Source organism: Lipotes vexillifer, unplaced genomic scaffold (genome assembly GCF_000442215.2).
Source record: "Lipotes vexillifer unplaced genomic scaffold, Lipotes_vexillifer_v1.1 scaffold65, whole genome shotgun sequence".
NCBI classification, from domain to species: Eukaryota; Metazoa; Chordata; class Mammalia; order Artiodactyla; family Lipotidae; genus Lipotes; species Lipotes vexillifer.
Window position 1 is genome coordinate 1,589,484 of NW_006796728.1, and position 26,284 is coordinate 1,615,767.

Genomic DNA, 26,284 nt, shown 5'->3' on the forward strand with positions numbered 1-26,284 from the left:
ACCAGGTCATGCTACAGTTCTTCTACCTTTCAAAAAGCTATGATTCCAGACTGCTCAGTATGTCCCAACAGTCATTAAATATCACAAAATTTCACTTAGTGAATAGGGGAAGACCATGGTAGAAGGGGAAATTAGGGATCATCTTCACAGAGCTGCAGTTGAAGTTATGAGCATGTGTGAGTTCTTCAAGGGAAAAGAGCAAGAAAAAAGAATAAATGATTGGGTTTGGATCTGAGGGGAAAAAAGACAACACAAAGAGTGATTAGAGAAGAAAGGGAAATCAAGATAGTGGTGCAGCATGTGGAGAAAGTGGAGGTAAGGAAGAAAGGTGGGCCGATGGCACAAGAATGAGGAGAAGATAGAGCAGGGAGCAGAAGACTTTTACTTCCACTACTTTGGAAGGACAGAAATCATTTCGTAGCAGTGAAATGGGGAATAGGAAATGAAAAAAGAAGTATGACAAGAGAATGCAGGCAACAGAGAGGATTAGTATCCACTCCTCTCATCCTTTCTTTTCTTTCCTTTTATTATCAAGTTTCTAGTGCATTTTTAGAATAATGATAATGACAGTAATTATGACCATCGCAGCTAACAGGTACTGAGCTTATAGTATGTGCTGGACACTGTTGCCAAGCCTTTCACATGCCATTAACTCATTTAATTCTGACAATAATTCTACAAGTAGGTGTTTTAAAAATGAGAAAACTAGGAAACAAAGAAATTACGTTCAGGAGTAAGTGGAAGAGATGGAACTTGAACCCTCAGATGGTCTTATTCCAGAGCTAATGCTCTTAACCACTATCCTAGTAAAAAGAGCAAATTTCTCAATGTTTACAAATATAAGACCCAGAAATACCTACTGCCATACAAGTTACATGAGCCTTTGTGAGATAAGAATGTTAGGGTAAGAGAACAAACTGAAGAAAGGAATGTTTCAGAATCAGAAAAGAATGCGACCACAGAGAAACATATTTTCCTTTTGTTTTCCTTAGATGGACAAAAAGGAAGAGTGTTAGAAGGGAAGGTAGTAGAGTGAAATTGACTATTTCCCTAAGTAATAAAGAGCTTATGGGGAAAAAATTACAGTAATGGTTATAATTTTACAAAGAAAATAATCTTGTTTAAATTAATGTTCCTATAATAAATGTTAATTGTGTGCCAATAAAAGGTAATATGACTGCACTTAAGTTATATATTAATTAAATAATTTTACTTAATAACGTAATAAAGAATGCTTTCCTTATTCAACAGTTGGTATCATGTAACTACTGAAAGGATTAATTAGTTCCACAGATACATTTCACAAATAAAATAGGGATTAATTAGGCATTTTGCCATCATTTAGGATAAGAGATACCACATTAAGAGAATTAGAGATGGTTCTTACACATGGTTATAACTGAAACCACTGTTTCCAAGAACACATTGTTCATGGCTTTACTTTTTCCACTTTTCTCTGGAGAGACACAACTTTCTTTTGGTTGTAGCACCCATATATCCTTAAGAGCCCTTAAACATTTATAATGAACCAGTAATTAGATAATGGCTTAATTTTAAGAAATCTTCTGGAATACTCAGGTACCATTTTCAAATATAGATGAAACACTGAGCCCTCAATTTGACCCTGTGAGATTCTGAGTTAGAATAGCTTAACAGAAAATGATGAAAATAAAAATATCTCACTTATAGAAGATCCAAACAGCTTTCTCATAGGCAGGAGATATTCACTGAAAAAAAAATAAAAGGGGGGGAGGTGGGCTAATTTCTACAGAGATCCAGAAGGAAAAAGTAATTTAACATTCAATACATTAGAAATTTATTTTAGATACTGGATGCTCTATTTAAAAAAAGCTGGCATCAGATATAAAGGTGATATGTATAATTTATTTTTCAAAATAAAAGAGAACAATCTGTTCTGGACTAATTAAATAAAGGACTATTTAAAAAGAAAGTTTAGATATGAAATATTTCAGGCCAGTGTTTTCATTGTGGATTTTTCCTTCCTCTACAGTTTGCAATGCTATTCCCTAGGAAAGGAAAAAGTTTACTAAATGCGATAGTGAATGTAAAGTGCTTGCAGCATGCAAAGCATATGTTTGTAATAGATGGTAGGTCTTATTACGAAAGTCTGTTCAGCAAGTATTCTGACAGCACGTTCCACAATTTTAAATTCTACAAAATCATGATGTATGTTATTGATAATATTTTATCACTTTTTCCTTTCTACCATTTAATTAAACATCTGCTCTAAGGGAAAAGCAATAGATTATAGAAATCTTTGTGTTTTAATTACTTAATTTTGAACAACTTTAAGAGTTCTTCCACCATTAGGAAACTGTATCCTCCATCTATCCATCCATCTATCCATACATCCATACATCCATCAATCAACAATTTAGCTTTATGTTTACCTAATATATTTCAAGTAAAGATGTAATTGCTAATATAAGAAAGACAGCCTTACCATGTAACTTGGAGTCAATTGCCATATAATAGTACCTCTTTTCACAAATTGGTAAAAATACTTATGCTAGGAACAAATGTTTTCCTCCCATTAATGACACAACTAGTAGGTGAGAATGTCCTGTTTTTATAGCATACAATAATATTTCTGATTTCTGTTTTCCACAGAAAGACAAGAAATAGAGGAGAGAAATCTTGACTGAGCTATAGTTAGATGAATTTCTGGAATCAGAGGAGACTATCACTGAGCAACTGAGCTATGAACCAAAAACAGGAATGCTGTTGAATGACACTGAATAGCACTCAGCTATTAAAAAAAAAAATCTAAAAACGTTTGTGTGTAGTAAGGGCCCACTCATTATTCATTACTACCTATAGTCCTATGAATATATATTAAACCAATCTAAAAGCGTTACAGCAGTTGCAAAATATTTCTCTTACTTTGTGATTCATCTCAAATTCCTGAGTAGAAAAGGAAGCTGAATCATAGGCTCTTTATTGCCAGTGGAGGTGGGGGGTACACGTTTGTCATTATCATTACATCACGGGGGTTTGTGGACAGTGTTTAACAATGAAAAATTACCAAAAGTACCTCTGGGTAATGAGGTAATGTTTAAAAGTATTACTTTCACCTTGAAACTAAAGAAGGCTAACCTAAGGCCATGAGTGTACATCCATTTTGAAGCTACAGAAACAAAAGGAGGACTTACATTAAATATAAAATTGTTAGTAGGATTACCTGTCCCCATTCACATAAAAAGAGCTTCATCACTAAATGGACACAGAGTAAAAGCGCTCTTGCACTCTCTCTCTCTCACACATATGCGCATGAGGAAAAGAAACATGCTTGCATCTGTTCAAAGTCACTATGTAGATCTTTTATGAGCAACTCTTATACTTGTTTTTTTTTCTTCCTTTAATTTTTTACCAAAACATCTAAGCCTGGAAAACTAAAAAGTTAAGCTCTACATTTTTAGTCCAGAAATTAACCGCTACATATAAAATCTTGATAGAATGTGGCAACTAGCTAATCCTAAATTAAGTCCTTTGTTTTTATTTGCTGCATAAAGCCTAGATTCTAACAAACACAGACTGTTACATAACCACGCTTCAAAGGCTTCTGTAAACTAAGCAACTCACAACAACATCTCTGCCTTCGGCGATCACACTTCAGTGAATCATCCAAGTGGCCTTATCTGCTCACAAGAAACTCTGTGTACAGGTTGCAAATGTCAGTGTCTGAATTTACATTTTAAAAAGTACATCTTTCAGCAGTTTAATGAAAATATTGCAAAGATCTTGAGTCAAATCCAACTATTTACTCATCCGTTCCCTTAGCTTTAAATATTTTTGGCCTGGATTCACATATTCTTCACAGGCCGTAATTTATGATGATTCCTCTTAACATTTCAATATCGTAAGAGTTTGAAAAGCCATTTGGAAAGGGGGCTGCAATAACACTATTATTCTCACCCCACCTCAAAAGCATGCTGACAAATAATTTGAAAACGTTTGTTACTAGTGTTGTTTATGCTCTCAGAGTGATAAGAATCTGTACATACCAAGACATACCTTGTAAATGAGAGCTGTGAGGACTTAACATTTACATAAATATTTTACAGTAAACTTAATTGATGTGATGCATCAGAAGGTTTCACTTTGAGCAAAGAACTACGGCACATTTATATTCTCCAGAATGCAGAGAAATCACAATAATTGACCTGAGACAATTATTTCATGTTTTGCTTTAAAAAAAAAATTTTTTTTTTTAGTTTTTTCTTTTGGATGATGGTGACAGGGGTCACGAGGAAGAATGTGTGGGGGAAAATTTGTAGAGGGTGATGGTGAGGTACTGAGGGAACCTGACGAGACAGAAGTTTGTGCCATGAAATTGTGTATAATTTTCTCATGCTACCTATTTTCCCAGAAGTATAGCAAAATCCTTTCGAACATTACAGAAATAAGTCATCACCTCTAATACCACTATTGCTACCACCAGCAACTAAATGTACGTACCCATGAATGGCAGAAAGGGGCACCGTGGTCTAATAGAAAGAACATGGGCTTTGTAACACACTGCTCAACCTTCACCAGCCTGTGCTGGAGGGAAGTTGAATAGTTACTTAAAGGCCTAGTTTCCTGATCTGTCACATGAATCTAACACAACCTACCTTACGGGGCACCTGGGAATGTTAAGCTACATACTTAATAAAAATGGCTAGCAAACAGAAGATCCTCAAAAGAGGGACACTTCACCCATGCTCTCCCCTACGTCACTCAAAATGAGGCAGCATCATTTGTTTTATTCAAAATGGATTAGAAAGAGCAGTTTGTCCTTAGGGGCTTAGCAATTTTCCTTTTGATTCAATGCTGATTTGATAATGGTCTAAGTGAAGAAATGTGACCACAGAAATACAATAATGATTCTGATACTATAAAGGGCATTATGTTTCTTTCCTTCTCTCCAGCTAAACAATGTAAAATCATAAGCAAATACACCACATCAGGAGAATGCATTTTATCTTCCTGAGCATGTAACCTGCCAGTACATTGGGTCTCAGTTCTGCATCACCCACATTGCTATCCACTGTAGGAAAGAACGCTGGTGATTATTACACGGCAGATTAGTGGCTAAAAAGACAAATGGGAGACAGTGCCCAGGCAAAGGGTTTTTATTGTTGCTATTTTTTGTTTTCTAGAATATGGCTACAGATTCCTTTTGCAGAAATAATACTCTGTCCTTTAGCAATCACCATGAAGACCAGGTTCAAAACCTTAGTAATACAAAGCAGACAACCCTCTCAGCTTTCCAAATTTATCATCTTATTTTGAAGTGACAGCTAAAAGCATCCTTAAAGTGTTGCTTCTATTCTGCCTGGCATTGCCCCCAAAATAGCTCCCCTTACAACAGTTTCTTGGGAAGACAGTCAGCACATATGCTACACAGATCTGAGTGAAAGTTGATGTCTTGCTATTTGATATAGAGGATACACAGGTTAAAAAAATGGAACTGCGCAAGAATTCAGACATGCTGCCTATTGCAGGTTTATATTTCATAGTGACAGAGGAAGTTCAAATGACTTCTTTAGAAACTTTAAATTTGTTCTGGTACCAAATCCTGCTTTTCTGGGAATTAAAAATTTGATGAATTTCCTGACTTGATTAATACATCCAATCTTGCCTCTGTGGATCCTTCACAGAGAAAAATCTGTGTTCAATTCACTGGCTCAGTAGTTGGAAATACGAGTGGCACCGAAGAACACTTTGGTAAAGTCAGAAACTACAGCATAGAAACCCCAATGTTTTTGTACTTTCTATACCTGAAATGATTCTATAATGCTGAACTACAATGTTGTTTAAAGGTATAAGAACAAAGTCAGAAAGATGAAAGACCAAAAAGAAATGAGACTTGTAAACTGCTAAGGATAGTAAAAAGGACTGTTAAAGCTAAGCTAGAAACAACAAGAATCTGAAAGAAGAGATCTATGTATTGCTTAGGGAAGATGGTATGATCATAACAATACTCTCGTGCTCTTTTATCTTCTCTATTAATAGTCTAGAGACAAAAAATAATGTTTATGTTCAATGTTAAATTTGGGATTTTAGTTAAATTAGCTGAATAAATAAAGAATAAGGGAGATAGGACATAATATGAGTACACATAAAGAAAAGCTAAAGCTTTTTATTTGAAAGTGAATACAGTATGAGTGAAAAATGTGATGGCTGCCAGAAAAGCTGATGTAACTTTAACTCCATTAATGAGAGGGCAGTCTCAAGATAAGAGGAGGTAATGGGGCACTCTATAACATACTTGCCAGACCATATCTGGAATATTCTGCTGTTAGTTCTGGAGACACAATGAAGAGGAGTGTGAACAATGCTGGGTGGATTTTGATAAGAGAGACATGATGGTAACAGGTCTGGAAAGTATCACAAGAATGTATTAAAGAAACCAGAGGTATATTTGGTCTGGAAGAGGGTAGACTAAGGAGAGGTGGTACTGTGAGGAACAAGTTAAATGCCTTTCAATTTGAATAGCTGGCATATAGAACAGGCATTGGCCCCAGAGTACAGAATTAATGCATTTACATTTAAGGCTATATTAAAAACAAACAAACAAACAAACTTGAATTGTTTACCTTGTGAAATAGTGAGATTCCTAAGACTGGAAAGTGTTCTAATGACTGCTATGATTTGTGAAGGAGTATATAGCTGGGATTTCTGCACTGAACTGGATCATTGGAGTATAAAGCATGTCAAAAACCGGAAGTTTTTATGATTTCAAGCTAGGAGTTAGGGCTGGCAGTATTAATATAGCTAATTAGAAAATGTGGTTTAAGGTATGTTGGAAATGCTCTCCTGCCTTCCTTTCCTCAAAAAAAAAACCATCCTCATTATAAAAAAAATTATTCTACTAGATATCTAGTCCATTAGGTCTTCCATACTTTTGAGGATTCAAAGTGACTGTTATTAAAATGCAAATGTCCTTAGAGGAAGCAATAACATATGGGAATTAGTTACAGCTTGTTGACAGAAAGACAGGAATGAGAAAGGCAGCAAGAGTAAATAAGGTCCAAGTGGGCATAAATCTGTAGAAGACAAAATCCTTGTAGTAAAAGAACCAAACAATATTTCTTCAAGGTTCTCTTAGAGACGCAACTATGACTTCTATAAAGATATGGCCCAATTTTCCAAGATCTGTGTATCATTACAACATTTAATGAGTACATTTTCTGAAATGAGTCATTACTATAAAGCATTCAGTATTTATCAGTATAGAGGTGCCTATGGGCATTTAAACAAATTGCTAAATTTCGAAAGATTCAATTTGTGGCAAGGTTTACCAAAACCAAACTAGACTTTCATGTACAGTGTAACTTTGTATCATCAAACAAAATTAACTTTGGGGGTGGATTTTACTTAGTAAAATATACCATGTTATTATATATATTTTCATTTAATAATATTTGTTAAATTACACAGACTTCAGATAGGGGATCAATGTAGCTTGAGCCAAGATTTTTCGCCTAGACATCATCATTGAAATTCCATGTATTTCCATTTGTCAGTGATGCTAAATTCAATTCATATTTTCTATTCCCCAAACTGGTTACTCCTCCTCCTTGCTTTGCTATCCTCAGTAATAATGCTACTACCATTCTTCTCACTCTTCAAAGTGAAACCTTGTACCTTCTTTTCTACACCCCATGTCCAAACAATTGCTGAGTCCTTTCACTGCAAGAAAGTGCTTCATATACCTCTTTCTATCCTATGGACATTACTTTAGTTCATACCCTAATTCTCTTTTATGTGTACTTCAGTTTTTCATAATTGATACCTGTACTTCCAACCTCTCTCCTCATAAAAGCTCTCTAACACCCTGGGTACATGAGAACTTTTCCAAATGCATACATTCTTATCAAGTAGCTCCCTAGCCCAAACCCTTCAGTGACTCACTATGAAACTATAGAAAAAAAGCCTAAACTAATTAATAAGGCGTTAAAATATTCTATTATGTGATGGCAATCTGTCTTTTCAGTTTTATCTCTGAGTACTTTTCCTTCTGGTCCTCATTCTCCAGTTAATCTATGGTACTGTCCATTATCTAAGGATAGTCTCTGATTTCCAACAGGTGGAATGGCCTTCCTCAATTTTTTCTACAATTTTATCCATTTCTCAAGGTCCAGGCTTAAAGGTCTTTTCTTTATCAATCCATCAGTCCACCAATCATCTCTCTCTCTCTCCCCTCCCCCATCCAGGCTTAAAAGTCTTTTCCTTTTCAATCAATCAATTAATCAATCTCTGTTTCTTTCTCTCTCTCTATTTATTTATTTTTCTTTTACTTATCCTCTGTTAAACATGAGGATAAGTTTGTGGAACATTCCTGCCCCATCCCCTTTACTGCATTATGCCTTACATCCTAAATTGGTTTTGTACATCTCTTCTTCCCCATTTAGGGTAAAGGGCAGTACTTAACTAACAAACACTGCAATAGATCACAAGTGTTATGTAATTGCATTTTGGTCTGATAAAAATCAAAATTATGTCTTGATTATATGACATTATTAGATATAGCAGGATTTAGTCTAGGGGTATTACTTTAGCAGTTTGTAGCTGAGAAGGCTTATGTATGAGTTGCTACATGTCTAGCATCTGTTTGCATTTCTTCATGGAGATGGTGAGAACATTTGCCTCCTGAACAGTACAGCTCTTCTTTAGTGCAGACAACCTCATTACACTGATTTCCATCATCTGAGCATTCTCTGTATTAACTGGGGCACATTTAGGCTATTAGTCACAGCAATAGCCTTCCCTCCCTAATGCTCTGGTGTCCTGTGGGATGGTGATCTGGGAGGGTTGGGGTAGAAGACAGGGAACATCTTTCACGACCCTCAATGTCACTGAGCAGCACAGATGCCACAGGCTACTTACCAGACAGTATGGCCCTTTACTCCTAACTGCCAAGAAACATTCTGTCTGGGCAACCACTTCACCAAGGAGGCCACTTCCTGGAGACTCAGGGGTAATTCCTGATTAAGCTACTCATGATGATAGCATTCTCCCCCCTAGACACCTCTCTGGGGATATGTGACTGAATTCTGGTCAATGGAATACAAAAGGAAATTTGCTAAAGTGACTTCATTCTTGAAAAAAGACACAAGTCTATTTGCCTTTTGTTGTGTCTGAAGGTGACATTTGGAACCATGGCTGTTGTCTTGCAACTCTACCAGGTGCCAGCCTTTGGATACTGCTGGCACCCTGAGAGTTAAAAGCAGAAAGGCCAATGGACCAGGGAACTTGATGATATTGTCACAGTGCTGGGGTCCCCCTACCTCAGGGCTTTCATTGTTTGGCAAAATGCATTTTCCTTATTGTTTGAGCCAGTCAAAAAGGGGGTTTCTCTTACTGTAGCTAGAGAAACCCTGACGCGTAGGACTTCATGTTGGCATCCGGCATCTCACCCAGGTGGCTGACATTAATCATTGTTAGGGCTTCAGGGGAAGAACACATTATTTCTACTGCCTGTTTAAAAATCTGTGCTGGTTTGTTGCTAGATCCTGAATCTGTCACTTTTTTCCATGGATTGGGTAAACCATAATCTCTTTAAAATACACAGCAGGTGAGAGTCCGCCTGCCGATGCAGGAGACGCGGGTTCGTGCCCCGTTTCGGGAAGATCCCACATGCCGCGGAGCGGCTGGGCCCGTGAGCCATGGCCACTGAGCCTGCGCGTCCGGAGCCTGTGCTTCGCAAATGGGAGAGGCCACAACAGTGAGAGGCCCGCATAACGCAAGGAAAAAAAAAAAAAAAAAAAAAATACACAGCAGGTTTCACTTTGTAACAATGATCACACTTACAATTATTAATGTTTGTCTTCTTCACTAGTTTAAAAGCTCAATGAGGGCAGTGACTGTATCTGCCAGGAAAATTCCTGTATTTCCAGCACCTAGCACAGGGCTGGCATGCAGGTGTTCAATAGATAGATGCTTAGTAAATATCTGTGAAATGAATGAATGGATGAGTAAATGAATGTTCAGACGATATCAAAACACTCTCCCTATTATTTCCTTTGCTTCCACCTCCCATGCCCTGCCTGATTCCTTACCAATTCAGGCCCACAAAAACAAGCTATGTCTTGTATTCTAGGAGACAGGAAAAAGAAAGGGGAAGGAAGCTATCTTTACAGCTTCTGTCTACTTGTTCACTCAGTGGAGTGGGGGAAAGGAGACAATTCTCAGGGGCAACTTACAAAATATTTTCATAAAGAGAAACAACAATTATCTCCTATTCTATTAATAGTATATTAATAGTATATTAATCCTATACTACATATTGGATTAAAATATTACTTAAGAAAATGTTAAAAATCATACTTTTTAGAGCCAGAATGGAGTTTAGGGTTAACTTAGTGTAACTGAATTAAGCAAAGATTTATCGACTATTTTAAGTCCCTCATTTTTCAAATGAAGAAACTGAGAGCTACTGTCACCAAGATCAGCATTAGTTTTTCCTGATGCTCTATGATGCAATAAAAAAATTGAATGCAGACAGTCATATTCATTGGCAACAAAAAGGATATTTTCCTGGCACTGTCGTTCCAAGTCGGTAATCAGTGTAGCTGTTGCTTGGATGAAAGTTGAAAACAAAAAGAAGGCCTGCTCTCTCAAAAGCAATGATCTTATTGGTTTCATGCTCTTCACTAACATGAGCCTGCAAGAATTAAGACACATAATACCTTTAAATAATACCCAGATGCTGCTACAAGTAAATTGTTTACAAAAAAGTTGTTTTTGTCTTTGTTAACAGCCTTGTTAGTTATTAAGCCAAAAATGAAAATTCTAGCATGTTATATTTTTTGAACATGTTGCCATCTTGCCCTATCAAACTCTAGGCCAACAGCAGTCTCAAAAAATTGCTTAAGGAGTATAAAAATCTCACCAGCAACTTGCCAACTTCAAACAAAGCACAGACAGAGGATTAGGGTTTTGGCTTAGGTTTTAGCTAAAAATATAGCACCTGTGCTATACATAAAGCATCTGTGTGTGTGTGTGTGTGTGTGTGTGTGTGTGTGTGTGTGTATTAGATCTACTTATAAGTGAATTTTCTTTAAGACTTTTGTTTTAGTCCTTAATGAGGTAAGGTATATAAAATTACTTTTCAAAATATGATGTAACGTTGTTATTATATCCAGATTTCTGAAGTTGTAGTTTTCTTAAAAACTTTACATTATTGCACGACTTTGTCAGATTCAAAAACAACCAAGAGTCCTTCACAGTATACTTTTTTCTTTTGCCTAATAATAGAGAAAGTCTGAAAAGGAATTACAACATCTACAAGCGCTTTTATTTTATACACCACATTTTACTGTAGGTAGTGAGAAGGCTTTGTTTTTTCAACCCTACCCTCTTCCAGCCCCAGCTTTGATAGGACTTATTTCCATGCACATCAGCAGAGCCACTGTTGGTAATTTAGAAATGTGAGCTAAGGCTCTAGAGCAAACAGCATGCCTTTTGGTATTCAACATTGTTCCTATTGAAAAGGAGCATCATTTTGCTCTCTCTTCTGGAAACAGCACTACTAATAAATGTGATTAGGGCATTTGTGTCATGTAGCCAATCTTACTGAAAATATAAGTACCTTTGTTCAAACATTAAAAAAAAATCAGAGACACCAAAGTAAAAACACATAACAGTAATTTCAAACAGCACCAGTAGAAAGTAAATGGATTATAAGTAACACATATTATATGCTAATATTTGCAAGGGGAAAAAAAACACTGTATAAAATCTGAACCTGTTAATTACATTTTCTAAAACTTATTGAAAACTGAGACTTTAATTCCAGACGAGAGTCAGGCTCATGAAAAATACAAAACAGCATGGAGGTATAATGGCATCTATTGAAATGATAAGTTAGAGACCAGTAAAGGAAGGAAAAAAAAGGAATAAAGAAATCTCCATGTTGTCAAAGCAGTTTCTTTATGACGGCATAATTATTTATATAAAGAAAAATAGTCAAAACAATTAAGATATTTCCACAGCAATTTCCAAAGTGGATTCCATGCGGAGCTTTTGTCATTTATTTTAACCAATTGAAATAAAAATTACTAAATTTAAACAACAACGACAAGCTAACCAGGAATGTAAGCAGGGAATTATGTTTAAGATTTTCATTATCTGTTGGGGAGACTTCAGTAACATGTTTTGACAACCTGAAGTATGTCACAGGGCACTACACACTGAATAATAAAATGCTGTTTAAAAGATCTGCATATAGATTTAAATCAATTGCCATTCTAAGCATGTACAACACTGGTGACTAAAACATAACATTTAGAGTAAAGAGCTTACCTGTGGAGCTGAAAGCCAATGACATCTTTCTTCCAATTTATTCATATCCCTGTCAAAGTTATTTAGGAACTTATAGCGGAGAAGGTCATCATCACTTAAATGAAACTGCCTTCTTGCATAATGGTAGCTCTCATTATTTCCTTTCCTTGGGAAGTCTAACCATTCAGGATGCCCAAATTCATTACCTGCATTTGAAAACAAACATAAACATCACCTGGTAATATTAGCATTTCTTATTAAGATAACTCAATAATTGTATGTTTTAAAGTCTTTGAAATCAGTTTAGGTTATAATTTACTATAGCTGTGCCCTATAAATGATGCACAACCCTGGCTTAGAAACAGCATAGTCTAGCATGCAGTACCGGCAGCATTTGGACTCAAAAGCCCAGGGCACAGTTTTAGCCTGGTCACACATTCCTTGTTCTACATCTCATTTTCCTCATGCACAAACTGAGAACAGTATCTCTGTCATACTTATTTCATCTCTGAAATAATCTCTGAAATCTCGGAGTAATTTTTGAGATCTCTATTTCTATAATCTCTGAAAACTGTACAACGCTTTGCAATTTCCAAAGGCTGTATGTACATTATTTTTTGATCCTCGAAGGAACTCTCTATTATATTCATTTCACAGATGAGAAACCCAAAACTCTAGACAGTTAAGGGACTTGCCCAACCTCACATGGATAATAACTAGAAAAGCAACCATTAAAATTTAGTTCTTCTCATTAAAATCCAAAGTTCTTTCTACCTCATCACATCAGGCAAGTACGTTTTAAACTTCAGGTGCTACAGAAACCCAAGTCATAGCTTTTATTATTCATTTTCCCCATTCCTTTCTCAGATCCATGTGCCACCATTAGATGTATATCTTTAATTTAAATGTGTGTGTGTGTGTGTGTGTGTGTGTGTGTGTGTGTGTGTGTGTACAGCTGGGACACTTCGTTGGGAACCCATTTGATATTATTTCTCATTATAATGATGAGAACCAGAAACCTGATACACTTTTAAAATGAAATAAAATAATAACATCTACATATTATACATTCTTCCTTCTGAAAATCAAATTTAGATATTAGTGGTCTAATAGACTGGCTCCTATTGTTTTCCCCAGGTTAGATTTCTATTTTATGACTTCTTTTTTTTCTCTTAAAAATTAAACACTACTTTCCAAAATTTACTTACATTTGCCAATTTAATGCTGCAATTTTCTAAGCCACAGATTTCTCCTTTGAGTTGGAAAGTACCGTAGCTGATACAAGTGTGTCCTACTTTAAAGTAAATAGTTGCTAAGTGAAATAAGTCAGACAGAAAAAGACAAATACCGTATGATCTAACTGATATGTGGAGTCTAAAAACAACAATAACAACCACCAATCAGCAAACAGAAAACAAGTGCATGGAGACAGAGAACAGACCAGTAGTTGCCTGAGGTAGGGGTGGAGGGTTGGGCAAATGGGTGAAGAGGGTCAAAAGATATAAATTTCCAGTTATTAAATAAAAATTTAAAAATATGGGGATGTAATGTACAGCATGGTGACTATAGTTGATAATACGGCATTGCATATTTGAAAGTTAGCTAGGAGAGAGGATCTTGAGAGTTGTCATCACAAGAAAAAAAAAAATTTGTAACTATGTAGGGTGATGGATCTTAACTGGACTGACTGGATGATCATTTTGCAATATATACAAATACTGAGTCATTGTGTTGTACATCTGAAACTAATGTAATGTTATGTCAGTTATACTTCAATAAAAAAGAAAGGCAGAAAAGAAGCTAGCATATTAATATTCTAATAAGTAAAAACTAACAAGCTATGATGTAATTCAAAATGATTTACTGTAGAGTTGCTTTAAATGGTAAACTCTGCTAAGAAACACTGCAATTTACATTTAACTTTTCAGGACTATAGTCATCAAAATAAAAATAACATCCAAATATGTCTGTAGCAGCTTCATAAAAATTAAAGTGTCTGCAAAAAATTTCCTTAATTCGAGTATTTCAGTCTAAACAATATTTCTTATATTGTTGTCTGCTATGTGACAGAGGAGGGAACCAGATTTCTAACTTTGTGGGCCTTTATTTACTTTATGGTGTCTTAAAGTGATACAGGAACTTCCCTCTGCTACACTTAGGAGTCCTGCCTAGGTCTGGAGCCTGATTCACATCAGCCCACAGTGAACCCATGGCATAGCTTGCTCCATCATCCATTCAACCAGCAAAAAGATGCACCTCCAGAATTGTAGAACAGCATATTCATTGCTGATACTGAAGGTACTGTCTGGAGAAAATTATATGTCCTAGTACTAGTGGGATTTCAACTAGTTGGGAATTTAGGAGAGACCAGAAATGCCATAGGGTAGCTAAAGTATAGTAGCCTACAAACCGGATCCAATCTCTCTATAGGCAAAATACTTTTATTTTGGTATGACCATGAATCTCTGAGTTGACTCCAGTATTAATAAGCAATTTCTTTAGCCTTTCTTGGGGGGAGATTGTTATATCACTGCCATCATGATTATCATAGTAGAATCAGCAACAAAAGCTTACAGTTGGCTTATTATTTGCCAGGCACTATTCTAAGCATTACACATGAATTAATTCCTTTCATTTTCAACAACCCTGAAGTAGTTACTATTATTGTCCCAGTTTTATAGGTAAGGAAACTGAGGCACAGAGAGTTATTAAGTAGTGGGGCCTATTAGCCCAGACAGTTTGATTTTAGCACCCTCACCCTTGGTTACCACTCTCCCGTATTGCTTAGAAGCAGATACCATGGAAATATAGTGCAAACGTTGACCAAACTCTCATATGTGGGCAGAGATTCCAAGATAATGGAATGATGTGCAAATGTGTTGAGTGAGAAGGTGAGATGTAGTAAGGAGTTTGGTTTAGCCATGAAATAGGGCTTGTGGTAAGGAGAAGAGGTGAGACAGGCAGGATGAAGCTAGATTAGGATGGGCCTTACAATCTTTAAACCTTAAGCTACTTTTAAGTAGGGGGATGCAAAGCTCAAATGTGTTTTTATTAAAGTATCTCTGGTAAATACAATGTGGAGGAGACACTGGATATTGGAAATACCTGAATGGTAGGAAAGCTAACATGGAATTCAAAGTATAAGATAAGAAATAACCAGGGGAGTTCCCTGGTGGTCCAGTGGACTCTGTGCCTTCCCTGTCAAGGGCTCAGTTTCGATCCCTGGTTGGGGAACTAAGATCGTACTAGCCGCACTGTGTGGCCAAAAAAGAAAAACAAAAAAAAGAGAGAGATGACCAGATGCAGTGGGAATGGAGAAAAGAATGGCATTTTTGAGGTGGAAATAACAGGATTTGATGACTGCCTGCTGTATGGATTTTAATTCCAATGAGGACATTTATGAGAAACATGAATTTAGGCAATTGAATCTCTCTGGGACTCAGTTTCCTCATCTGTAAAATAGGATAACAAGTTTCATAAAAGCTCTTTTAAGGTTCAAACGAGGTACGTTAAGGCACTTGGTACAGGGTCTGGCGGCTAAAGCTTTCAATGTTTGGCAGCTTTTACATTACACACTCATTTCTGATGCTGCTCAGAAAAGAATGACATAAAAGCCAATAAGTGAGAGTTACTATAAACCTAAAATTTCTGGTTCCCATCATTCTGAGGAGGGAACTGACCAGCCCAACTCTTCAGCAGACACACAAGCAACCAGGATGAATTCAAGGCAGCTATTTGGCCCTTCTTCACTTGGTTTCATGGTACATTATTCTTCTCTTTAAAGTGTGGAAGTTCTACGCTGATGCGTTTATTCGTATATTTTATAATACAAACACATTTCCCTAAGCCAAGTATTAATGTTCTTTGAATTATCTATTTTAGATCTTAAAACGCAGAATTGACTGTGAAAGTAATTTTGCTACAAGACACCCAGATTGATAGGGCAAATCAGGTTGCTATGTTAGGAATCCCCTCTCTATACTCTTCCTTCATTATTCCTACTACATGTTCATCCTACAACCTCTGAACAAGCTCTCAGGGGTTATTTATAGTTATACTATATATTATACACACATATATGCTATATATTGTATATATTATGCTATATAGTATATATTTTTATAGTATATATATATATATATATAGTATACAGATGATTCTATTCCACCTAAGTTGAAATTTAATCCTCAGTATGATGGTCTTAGGATGTGGGACCTTTGGAAGGTGTTTAGGTCATGCAGGTAGAGCCCTTATGAAAGTGATTAGCACTTTTATAAATACGAGACTCCACTGAGCTCCCTTTCTCCTTCCACCACAAAAAGATATCACTAGAAGTCTATGACCTGGAAAAGGTCCCTCACTCAACCATGCTGGCACTCTGATCTCAGACCCCAAGTCTCCAGAAATTGTGAGAAATAAACTCTTATTGTTTATAAGCTACCTGGTCTTTGGCATTTCATTATAGCAGCCCAAGCGAAATGACATCACTGTTTCCCTGTTGATAAATATTTTATTTATTTTTATTTATATCTATAGCAATAGCTATATATATATCTCTATCTATATCCATACCTATATGTATATACATATCCATCTATCTATTTATCTATCTTACCTACCTACCTACCTACTTAACAACTAGTTTTTGAAAAAAGGTAGATATATTATATATAATTTTGAATTTTAATATAAACACTTTTCATGTTAATAAGTATATATTATCACCATGACGGTATTCCATTTTGTACATAAAATGCAATTTTATTTAACTATTTTCCTCATGTTAGTCATTTTGGCTTTTTCTAATATTCTAGCATTATAAAAAAAGACCAGTCTTATAAATGCATCTCTGTACACTTGTCTGATATTTCCCTAACATCAACTGAATAAGTAAAATACTGGTTCAAAAGGTAAATAGCAGATAGGATTCTAAGAGAAAACATTTCCCAAGTTTTGAACATTGCTAATTATTTGAAGACACAGGCACAAGGTAGTAAATTGTTTCTCAAAATAATGTTTAACACACACACAAATTATATTCCTTAATGTATATGTTTAAGTTTTTACTTTAAAAGTACTCTTTATTACTTAAATTTAAGACTTCATTTTAGTGCCTTCTAACATACATTGATCTTAAACATTCATTTATCTTTTCAATAACATCTAAATCTATTAACTATTAAGAAGAAAATTTATTACATGAGGGCAAATTAAGTACTTGGAAAAAATATAAGAAAAAGATGAAAGTGGTAAAAATGTTTGGTATCATAATCCAATTTAGGATTTTGTATGTCACTACTTTAAAGAACATTCCAATAAGCATACTTACATAATATGGAATATGAAATTAAACTTCTGAGTTAGAAAAAAGAACTGTTTAAAAAAATATGACATGAAGAAGACCCTATTCTATTAGAGAATAATTTATTAATCTCTATTACAGACTAATTTAGATTCTCTGAAAAATCTCCTGGAGAGGCTTCTTTTTAAATTGAAAGATATAGAAAGTTGCATACAACAAAGAAATAGACAGAAAAATTCCATTAGTGATTGCAGACAAAACATTTTACAGAGTGGCTTTTGAATGTTATCTCTGTTGTAAATGATCTGACAAGGGGCAAATTAAGTTTAATGTAGACAAATGCAACATTAAATTCATATTTGGTTCAAAACTGTAAACACAAGCATAAAATAAATGGAAGCAAATCGCAGAAAGACTTTCAAAGTGACCTTGGATAACAGTGAACCATTCTCAGACTGAAAAGAGAAAAGCAGAAAATGCCCGTTAGTATCTTACACTAGTTCTCAGCTCACAAACCTAATGAAGAAAAATATTATCATTAAAACAAGTTAAGAATGTTCTTCTCAGCTATGGTCTACAGATTACTTAGGAAATGTGGCAGCATTTGAGACAGTACAGTGAAACATGCTCACCCAAATAAGCTTATAAGTAAGGCCTGCTGTGTATAAAGATGGATAAGAAATCTAAATTTATTCAGGTAATGGCAAAGAAGGTAACTGACTTGTTTTAGTACAGATAACTTGATGGAATAGGGAACACATGATCTGAATCAGCATTTTAATTTAACCAAATTAAAAAATATGTGTGAATATATATTTCTAAATTATATATAAATACGTTATGTTTACATGCATACATAATATATGTATACATTCCTCAGTGAAAGCAACAGGCATTTATAACCTGGGGTTCATGCTTTCCTACAGACTCCTGATATTTTATGCAAAATGTTGTATGTATGTTCATCTGTGCATTTTTCTGAGGAGAGAAAGGTGTTCTTCAGATGCTCCAGAAGTCTGAGTCTTAAAAAGGGTAAGATCTACTCACTGTATTAGAATGTTAGGAACTAGAAGAATGAAACACAAGGGTTTCTAAGCTACATAAAAAAGAAAAAAAAAAGTAGAAGCCTAAATTGAGGAAAGCATTTTAAAAATCTTCGGCTGGTTTACTCAACAGTTAAGAGGTTTAGAAAAGTTACATTTAAACTAACTCCAGTGCAGAGGCAATGAGTGTGACTCCTGAGAACAAGACTTCCAAGTCCAAAATATGCATTACAAGTAACCTTGCACTAACCATCAAAGCATGCTCTTTCTGCTCGTTAAATTACAATTATGATCACTAAGGTAATATATAGAATGGTACTCGTTTCAAAATGAAGGGAGGATGGTAATTTTTTGAGCTGCCACTTGGGACATTTTGTAAGAAAACTCACAGTGCAGGCCATGATTCATTGCATTCAATATAGTAACAGAAGTGGATGCTTCCAGAAATGAGAAGGCTGAAAGCTTTAGCTAAACAACTTTAAAACAAACACAGGGAAGCAAGTGACTAACATTGCTATGGTTAATTAATGCTTCTAGAAAATTCTACGCTGTTCCTTTTCTCCCTTTCCATTTCGTCTGCAAACAGCACCATTCATGCCTGGTTAATTGTGAAAAATCTCTAAGCGCGAAATTCCTATTGGGATTTCTTTTCCTGTAATTAATTTTTTGCTCTTTGATGTAAAGGTCCAAACTATAAATTGACAAGAAGCCAGCTGTTGCAGTGATGAAATTCGAGACAATACAACTAATGAAAAAAGCCCCAGCTCTGTTAGCTGAACATTTTGATTAGCCGGTTTGTGTGTTTTGTTTCTCTAAATTGTAATACATACTAATTTTACCTAGGAATTAATTAAAGTCTATCACAGCCTCCATGCTGTGGATGTTATGTAACTCTTTGTTGATACCAAGTTTATGTATACATGAGAATAAGGTACAGTTTTAATGAGAATATAAAAAACTTTAGCTCCTACTTCTCTTTTTTTTTTTTGCGGTACGCGGACCTCTGACTGTCGTGGCCTCTCCCGTTGAGGAGCACAGGCTCTGGATGCGCAGGCCTAGCGGCCATGGCTCACGGGCCTATCCGCTCCGCGGCATGTGGGATCTTCCCGGACCGGGGCACGAACCCGTGTGCCCTGCATCGGCAGGCGGACTCTCAACCACTGCAGCACCAGGGAAGCCCTACTTCTTTTAAATGTACTGAAGACTAACTCTTTTTAAAAGGAAGTATCTATTTTAAAATCAAATACTTCCGTCTTTCTCAAGGCCATCAAGTTACCAGAAGGTGAGGCACAGAATAAAATATTTTTCTATATTAGGGAGTGTGATTTCCCTTTTTAGAAAAATAAACTTGTTATCTACTGCTCCATCCCACCTCTGACACTGATCACTATGGCTCCGGGCAGGGGCTACACTACACTTCATTCTCCACAGCATGTTCCCGTGTATTATACCTACCAACAGGGACTCCTTAAATACTTGTTAAGGTTGGATGTTTCCCTCTACAACTGATAAAGGTCTAACATCATCTCTTTTGAGGTACAGAAACAAAATATGACAGTCAGACTCAGAAGAGGAGATAAAGACAAGCTGAACAAAACTCAGCAGTGCTACTGGGATTTACCCTTAAAGTCTATCACAGCCTCCATTCTGCGGATTTTAGGTAACTCTTTGTTAATATCAAGTGTATCTATATATACACATAAAATGTGTATAAATATATATATGTGTGTATGTATATATGGTAAGTCGTAAAGAAAATATTTTTAAAAACCAAACAAACTTTAATGCCCATTCCGCTTACCTGTACCGAAGACTATTTTAAAATCAAATCCTACGGTCTCTGGGTTCTCCCTGGAGCCTCCCTCGTGTACACTCTTCCTTCAAAAGGTGCAAATCAGTGATTATATTCTGAGCCCCATGACTCCCTATATTGACCATATGCTCAACTATAACACAAAATTCTAATTTTAAAACTACTGAAGTGTATCCTGTGTATCAGATAACGTGCTCAGTGTACATCAGCATGGTCCCTTTCCTCACAGAGCTTACAATCGAATGAGGAAGAAAGACAAATATAAAAATACATACATATATATATATGTTTATATATATAAACAAATATAAAAATACATATTTCCTTAAAGAGAGGAAGTTGGGGAGAAGGCTCAAAAAAGGCTTATAGGATCAGTATGAGTTGAAATAACAAAAAACTGTAGGGGAGGAAAGGAGAGAATGGCAGCAAACCTCCTCCAAGAGCAAATATAAATGCCCAGAGATGACAGTTAGGGAGGACGGACTGAAAATTATGTCAATATACAGGGAAGGGGGAGGAGTCAGTCTTAGGAACTCAATCTTGGAATTCTAGAATTTCCCTTGGTATTAAAAACAAAACAGAACAAAAATCTTTGCATACTAGGCATGTATATAGCTTTTAGAAACATACAGGGTAACTGATGCCACGGGAGTGGATGAAATTGCCTGGGGAGAATACTCAGGGAATAGAGGCAGAAAAGAGAGTATAATGGGACAAAGTCAGAGGCACACTCATACGGCTAGTTGGGGTAGAGGAAGGGGGGCCTGGAAAAGCTGGCAGAGGAAGGGCCAGAGACAGAAGAGGAAAACCATGGCATGTAGGAGACGGGAGCCTGAGCCCTGAGAAGTAGTGCTTCCTAGAGGAAACAGTGCTCAACAGTATTAAGCGCTGGCAAGCTGAACTAAAACCTGAAGGCCTATAATAGACTGCGTAACAAGAGAGGGCACTGATGAAAGAGAGCAATAGCAGTGATATCTGAGGGTATAACCAAAGAACTGAAAACTATACTGTGAGAAATGAATGCTTTATTTTTTTCTATTTGTTTATTCTATGATTTTCTGACAGGTAGTATATTTAACTAAACACCTGGGAGAGACTGGCTCATCTTAGTATGTAAGCTTTGCACTCGTAAATTTTAAATTCTGAGGCAGTTTATGGTATATATGTGTATGTATATATATTTCCTATTTTAAGACATTTAAAAAAAAGGATTAGTATACTACTAGGTTTCCTTAAAATTCCCATAACAAATTTACAACCTAATATTTTGAACAAAAGACATGATAACTTCCAGTCCTTCATCCCCTAGATAAAGGGCATGGTGGCCTGAATCAAGCACTATAGCTGCTGTCTTGCTCCATCTAATAATACTGTTGTGACTATCGTTCATGCCTCTGACACTGTGACAGCTTAAAGGGGCCAGAAATAATGCTTCTGTTGGAGCTGCGGTACTGAGGCTGGTCAATACTCTCATTCTGTCCTGCTCTCCCCAGCCTTCCCCCTGATTAATTATGCATAAAAAGTCTTGAGGCAATAGCCAAATGAGCTCTGGGCACTTGGGAAAACAATTTTCAACTTGAACTATGCTTGGACCATGGCCAAACCAGTCAATACCTTTACTTATCTACATGATTAGAATTGCTTTGGGTGATAAGTGCCCATCAATAAAGCACAGAATAGGGGGTGAACACTTGCTTACCTCAAGTGTCTTGATAAGAAGATTATCAAAATAAAACAAGCAAACAAACAAAAAATTCTCTTAACTATCAATGTCCGTAAGTACAAGATCAGATTAACTTTATATTACCTACAAGTGTGGTAGAATAAAGGTAGACACGTTTATAAACCAGTCGTTTTAAATGCTGAAGAATTACCATTATTATATTGACGGGTAATTATATATTTCTTGATGCTTTCCTTTAAATCACGAAAATGGAAAAATGCTTTAAATAAATGAAATGTAATCATAAAACTATATTAAAATAATAAAAGCAATAGTAATTACTTGAGAGCTCTCTAGATACACAGACTCTGTGCTAGAATTTTTAGCAGTTATTTCAGATAATAGTTGCAAAAACCCCTGAATATGGGAGGGGGCATTATTCCTATTTTCAGATAATAGATCAGGAAGGTAATATAACTATCTAAGGTTATAAGGTATAAAATATCAAAGTTAATATTCAAACTTATATCATCTGTATTCTTTCCATTGTATCTGGTATTAGGTACTTAATTTGAACAACATTAGCTGGAAACCTACTATGAATGTACAGGCATTAGGGAAGGTAATGAAAGAGCTATAAAAAGGTGTAAAGGTATATATTTCCAATTCCACTCTCAAGTGTACAAATAAATTATACCTATTACTGACCTGTGCTCCGTTTGTGCCTTGTGTGTTCTGCTACTCCTGCTGTTACTACCCCAAGTGATAGCTGTTTGGTCTCCATGAGGCCTTTTTTAACTTCTGCAGGAAGTTTTGGTGCTTGTGCTTCCACTAGTACTTAGATGTAAATTTTTCCCTTGTTAAAACAATTACTTAAATAGTGTAAAATTTTTGGGTTTTTTTTTTTTTTTTTTGCTTGTCTCAGACTGGGGATAGATATCCTATATCCTAGTTATCCTATATTTTTATTTATTATCCCTACTGCCTAATCTAATAACAGGCACAGAGTACCCACTCAAGGATTTATTAAACCTGTGTTGAAAGAAGAAAATGAAGGAAATCTGCTTCCCTTAGTAGCCTATAGATTGCTTATGGAAAGTTCTGTCTTACTTTTTGATTATACAGTTCACAGCACAGGGACTCAGATAAAGTATCTAACAATTTTTTTTTTAACTGATTGCAAAATTGGTCTTTATAAGACCATAAGAAAAACAGACAAAAGTGCTTTGGGATGGAAAGGGGATGGATAAAGAGGAGCATATCCATGTCACCAGGGGAGGGGAAGATGTATATCAGAGATAACTTCAGCTCTCTATTTCTCAGAGGCCTCCTCTGGCGTTCTCCTCTGACTGCCATGCCAATAGGAGGCAGAATTTCGAATTGTTCATGATGCTCTATATACTTTGACCTACATTCCACCTTCGTGGCACAATTTTGTTTTAAAATAAATAAAAGTATCATCAAACAAGGATAAGACAATGAACAGAACAAACGAGACTGAACTGAGAATGTGTTATTTTTATGCAAACACAATTTTTAAGAGCTAGATAATATTTTCTTGAGAAAATTGATAGCAACAGTAATGGACTTTTGCCATTCATTCCAAAACCATTTTGATGCTACATGAAGCAGAGGACTCACGATACTCTTGGATGGGGAGTGAAGTGGGAATAAGGGAGAAATCATGGGGGAAAAAAAGGGGTTCTTTAATAAAATCCTAACTGAATTCAGATTTTTCTGCAAGTAGTTAACAAATGTCTTAGAAAATGATTTGCTAGTGGACAGCCTTGTAAAAAGTGTAAAAGTTTTGCATGCGAACAGGGCACCCACTGAAAGACTCCACACCTTTCTAGGTGGTAGAAAACAAGCGAGGAAGGCAGTAATGTAAAAACAAATAATATATTGGCTGATTATAAAATTGATTATACTTGTGGCTTTGTGGCTATTCTAACTTTAGGTTTAGACTCAAAAGTTTAGTAGTGGAGTCACACTGTACTATTTTTCCCTAAAATTTGCCTATAATTTAGGATATGTTACCACCAAGTCAGGGTCAGTTCCCTGTGGTCACATGAAACATACATAGTAATAGAGATTAACACACTTCCCTAATGAATTATTAAGAGCTAAGCAGATGCATTTAGAAGGGAAGCATATAGCCACAGGAAGTAAGATTGGAAAGAAAATGTTCATTTAAATCCTCTATACTTCATAACCAACATCCATTTAACTCAATCCTGGTACCATTCCCAGGCTAGATGAATATGTCTGTAAGAATCTAATGCTCTTTCAAGGCACAGCCTGGATATAGCTTTTCTGAGGTTCAATCTCCCGCAGCCTTTCTTCTGTAGGCAGCAACTCTAACTCCCTAGTAGAGAGATTTAACTACCTGCTTATAACTTAATCAAAGAACCAGTATCAGTTTGCCTTTGGATGATGCTTCTATCCCTCCAAGTTCCTGCCAACAGCTAGTTATCCTTCTCTACTTCCCTGCTGTCAGCTCTTGCTTTCCTCTCAGGCCGCTGGTGCCCAAGAAATGAGAAAAAAGTTCCCTAGCAGCACAGTGGCTTGTGGGAAACACTGTGAACTTCTTCCCCCAGCAAGAAGAAAGGTTCTCAGTAATTGTACTTTGCTTGCTTCAGGTGTCTCCCTTTGCTCTGAATAAAATGGATTTTGAATTTTAAAAATGTCATGGCAAGTTTATGAATTAGCCTATCAACTGGCTTTGAAGGCAATTAAATGGGAGGGTTCAAAAACACAATCTATGTCTTTAAAATAATAATATTTAAAATATTATGCACAAGTCTCCTAGAGAGGTTTGATGTGACGTAAACAACTGCCATCACCACCCTCTACACAGGTAAACCTTAAAATCTTCCATAAGGCTAAGTCAGTCTCTACACTTCCATAAAAGTTTAAGTTCTAATAAGAGAAAGGGTTTGGTAAAGAAAAGAACACAGAAATGAAGCAACACAACTAGTGATTTAATCAGTTGTGTGCTTAACTTTCATGGTATCCAGCCATTTCATTAAACTATTCCATGTGGAAATGCTCATCACTATTATTTGTCCCTGAATGAGTAGAGTTTCTTTGTTCGCCTTTAAGCTTTATCTCCCAATATACAGAACTTGCTTCAGGCAAACCAGATGACCCATAGTAATATGATACGGCCCATCTTTCCTGCTTCCACATCTTCTCTCCAGTTCGTCCTTGGCTTGTAATTCCTGTTACAAGTCAAAAAGGCAAATGCCTCCAGAAATTCTGTCCATTCTTCAACAACCAGCTTAAACATCATCTTCTATGTCAGAGACAAATCTCTTTCAGTCTAAGAAACTTAGCTATTTTTCTTTTAGCTAGATAAACTGATGTCAAGAAAAGATACATTTCCTAACTTCCCTTTGTGGCTCTCCTTTATGGCGCTGCGTCTAAGTTTTGTCCAAAGATATACAAGCAGAATTGTTTATGTGAAGATTCTTTCTAAAGAGCTGACGCAAATGGTGGATATTCAGTTCTGGTTCCTCTTCCTTCTTCCTTATGTAGTGAGAGTGTTTGGGTACTTATCTGGACTACGTGGGAAGGGCAGCATTTCAGGTTTGTGACTTTTATTTTATACAATGAAATGTTTTGTACATATAGATACACAATTAAGTGAATTTAATGTAACTGTACCAAAAAACCTAAGGGTATGAAGAATATCTAAGTAAACTTCCATTCTTCAGGTTAGAAATTATATGTATAGTACAGAGGGAAACAATAGAAATATGCTATTATAGAACACATATCTTAATCTGAAATGAACATACTGTATTAATTTTTAAATAATATAAAGAAAGTTATTCAGAAATAAATGCTATAGCTTGCCTAAAGAGTAAAGAAATATAGCAACAGTAATGGACTTTTATTACAAGAGACTCTAAGAGACTCCAAGACTCCAAGAGACTCTAATTACACTAAAAATATATTAAAATAAGCATCCAGAATCATGGCTCAACGGTCCCTCACAAATTGGTACATGAATATATATAAATACCATGTCAAAGTTATCGCAAAACTTCTTGAAACTTTACGGAAAATCATTGTGTCTTTTTCAGAGGGGAAAAAGAAAGTTTTAACGTTCCAAATGACAGATGTCAAGACTCATGAAATACCTAAATATTCATAACTTAGCAGACATT

At 35.9% G+C, this 26,284-nt stretch overlaps 1 protein-coding gene across 1 annotated transcript in view; it reads right to left on the bottom strand.

Moving 5' to 3' along the window:
• Positions 1–26,284, bottom strand: part of GBE1 (1,4-alpha-glucan branching enzyme 1) — a 327,728-nt gene that overhangs the window by 60,165 nt on the left and 241,279 nt on the right. The window contains exons 14-15 of the mRNA XM_007468908.1: positions 12,313–12,497; positions 10,542–10,672 (exon numbers count right to left, since the gene is read on the bottom strand). Coding sequence (XP_007468970.1) covers positions 10,542–10,672; positions 12,313–12,497 — 316 coding nt within the window. The remainder of the gene's footprint in view (positions 1–10,541; positions 10,673–12,312; positions 12,498–26,284) is intronic.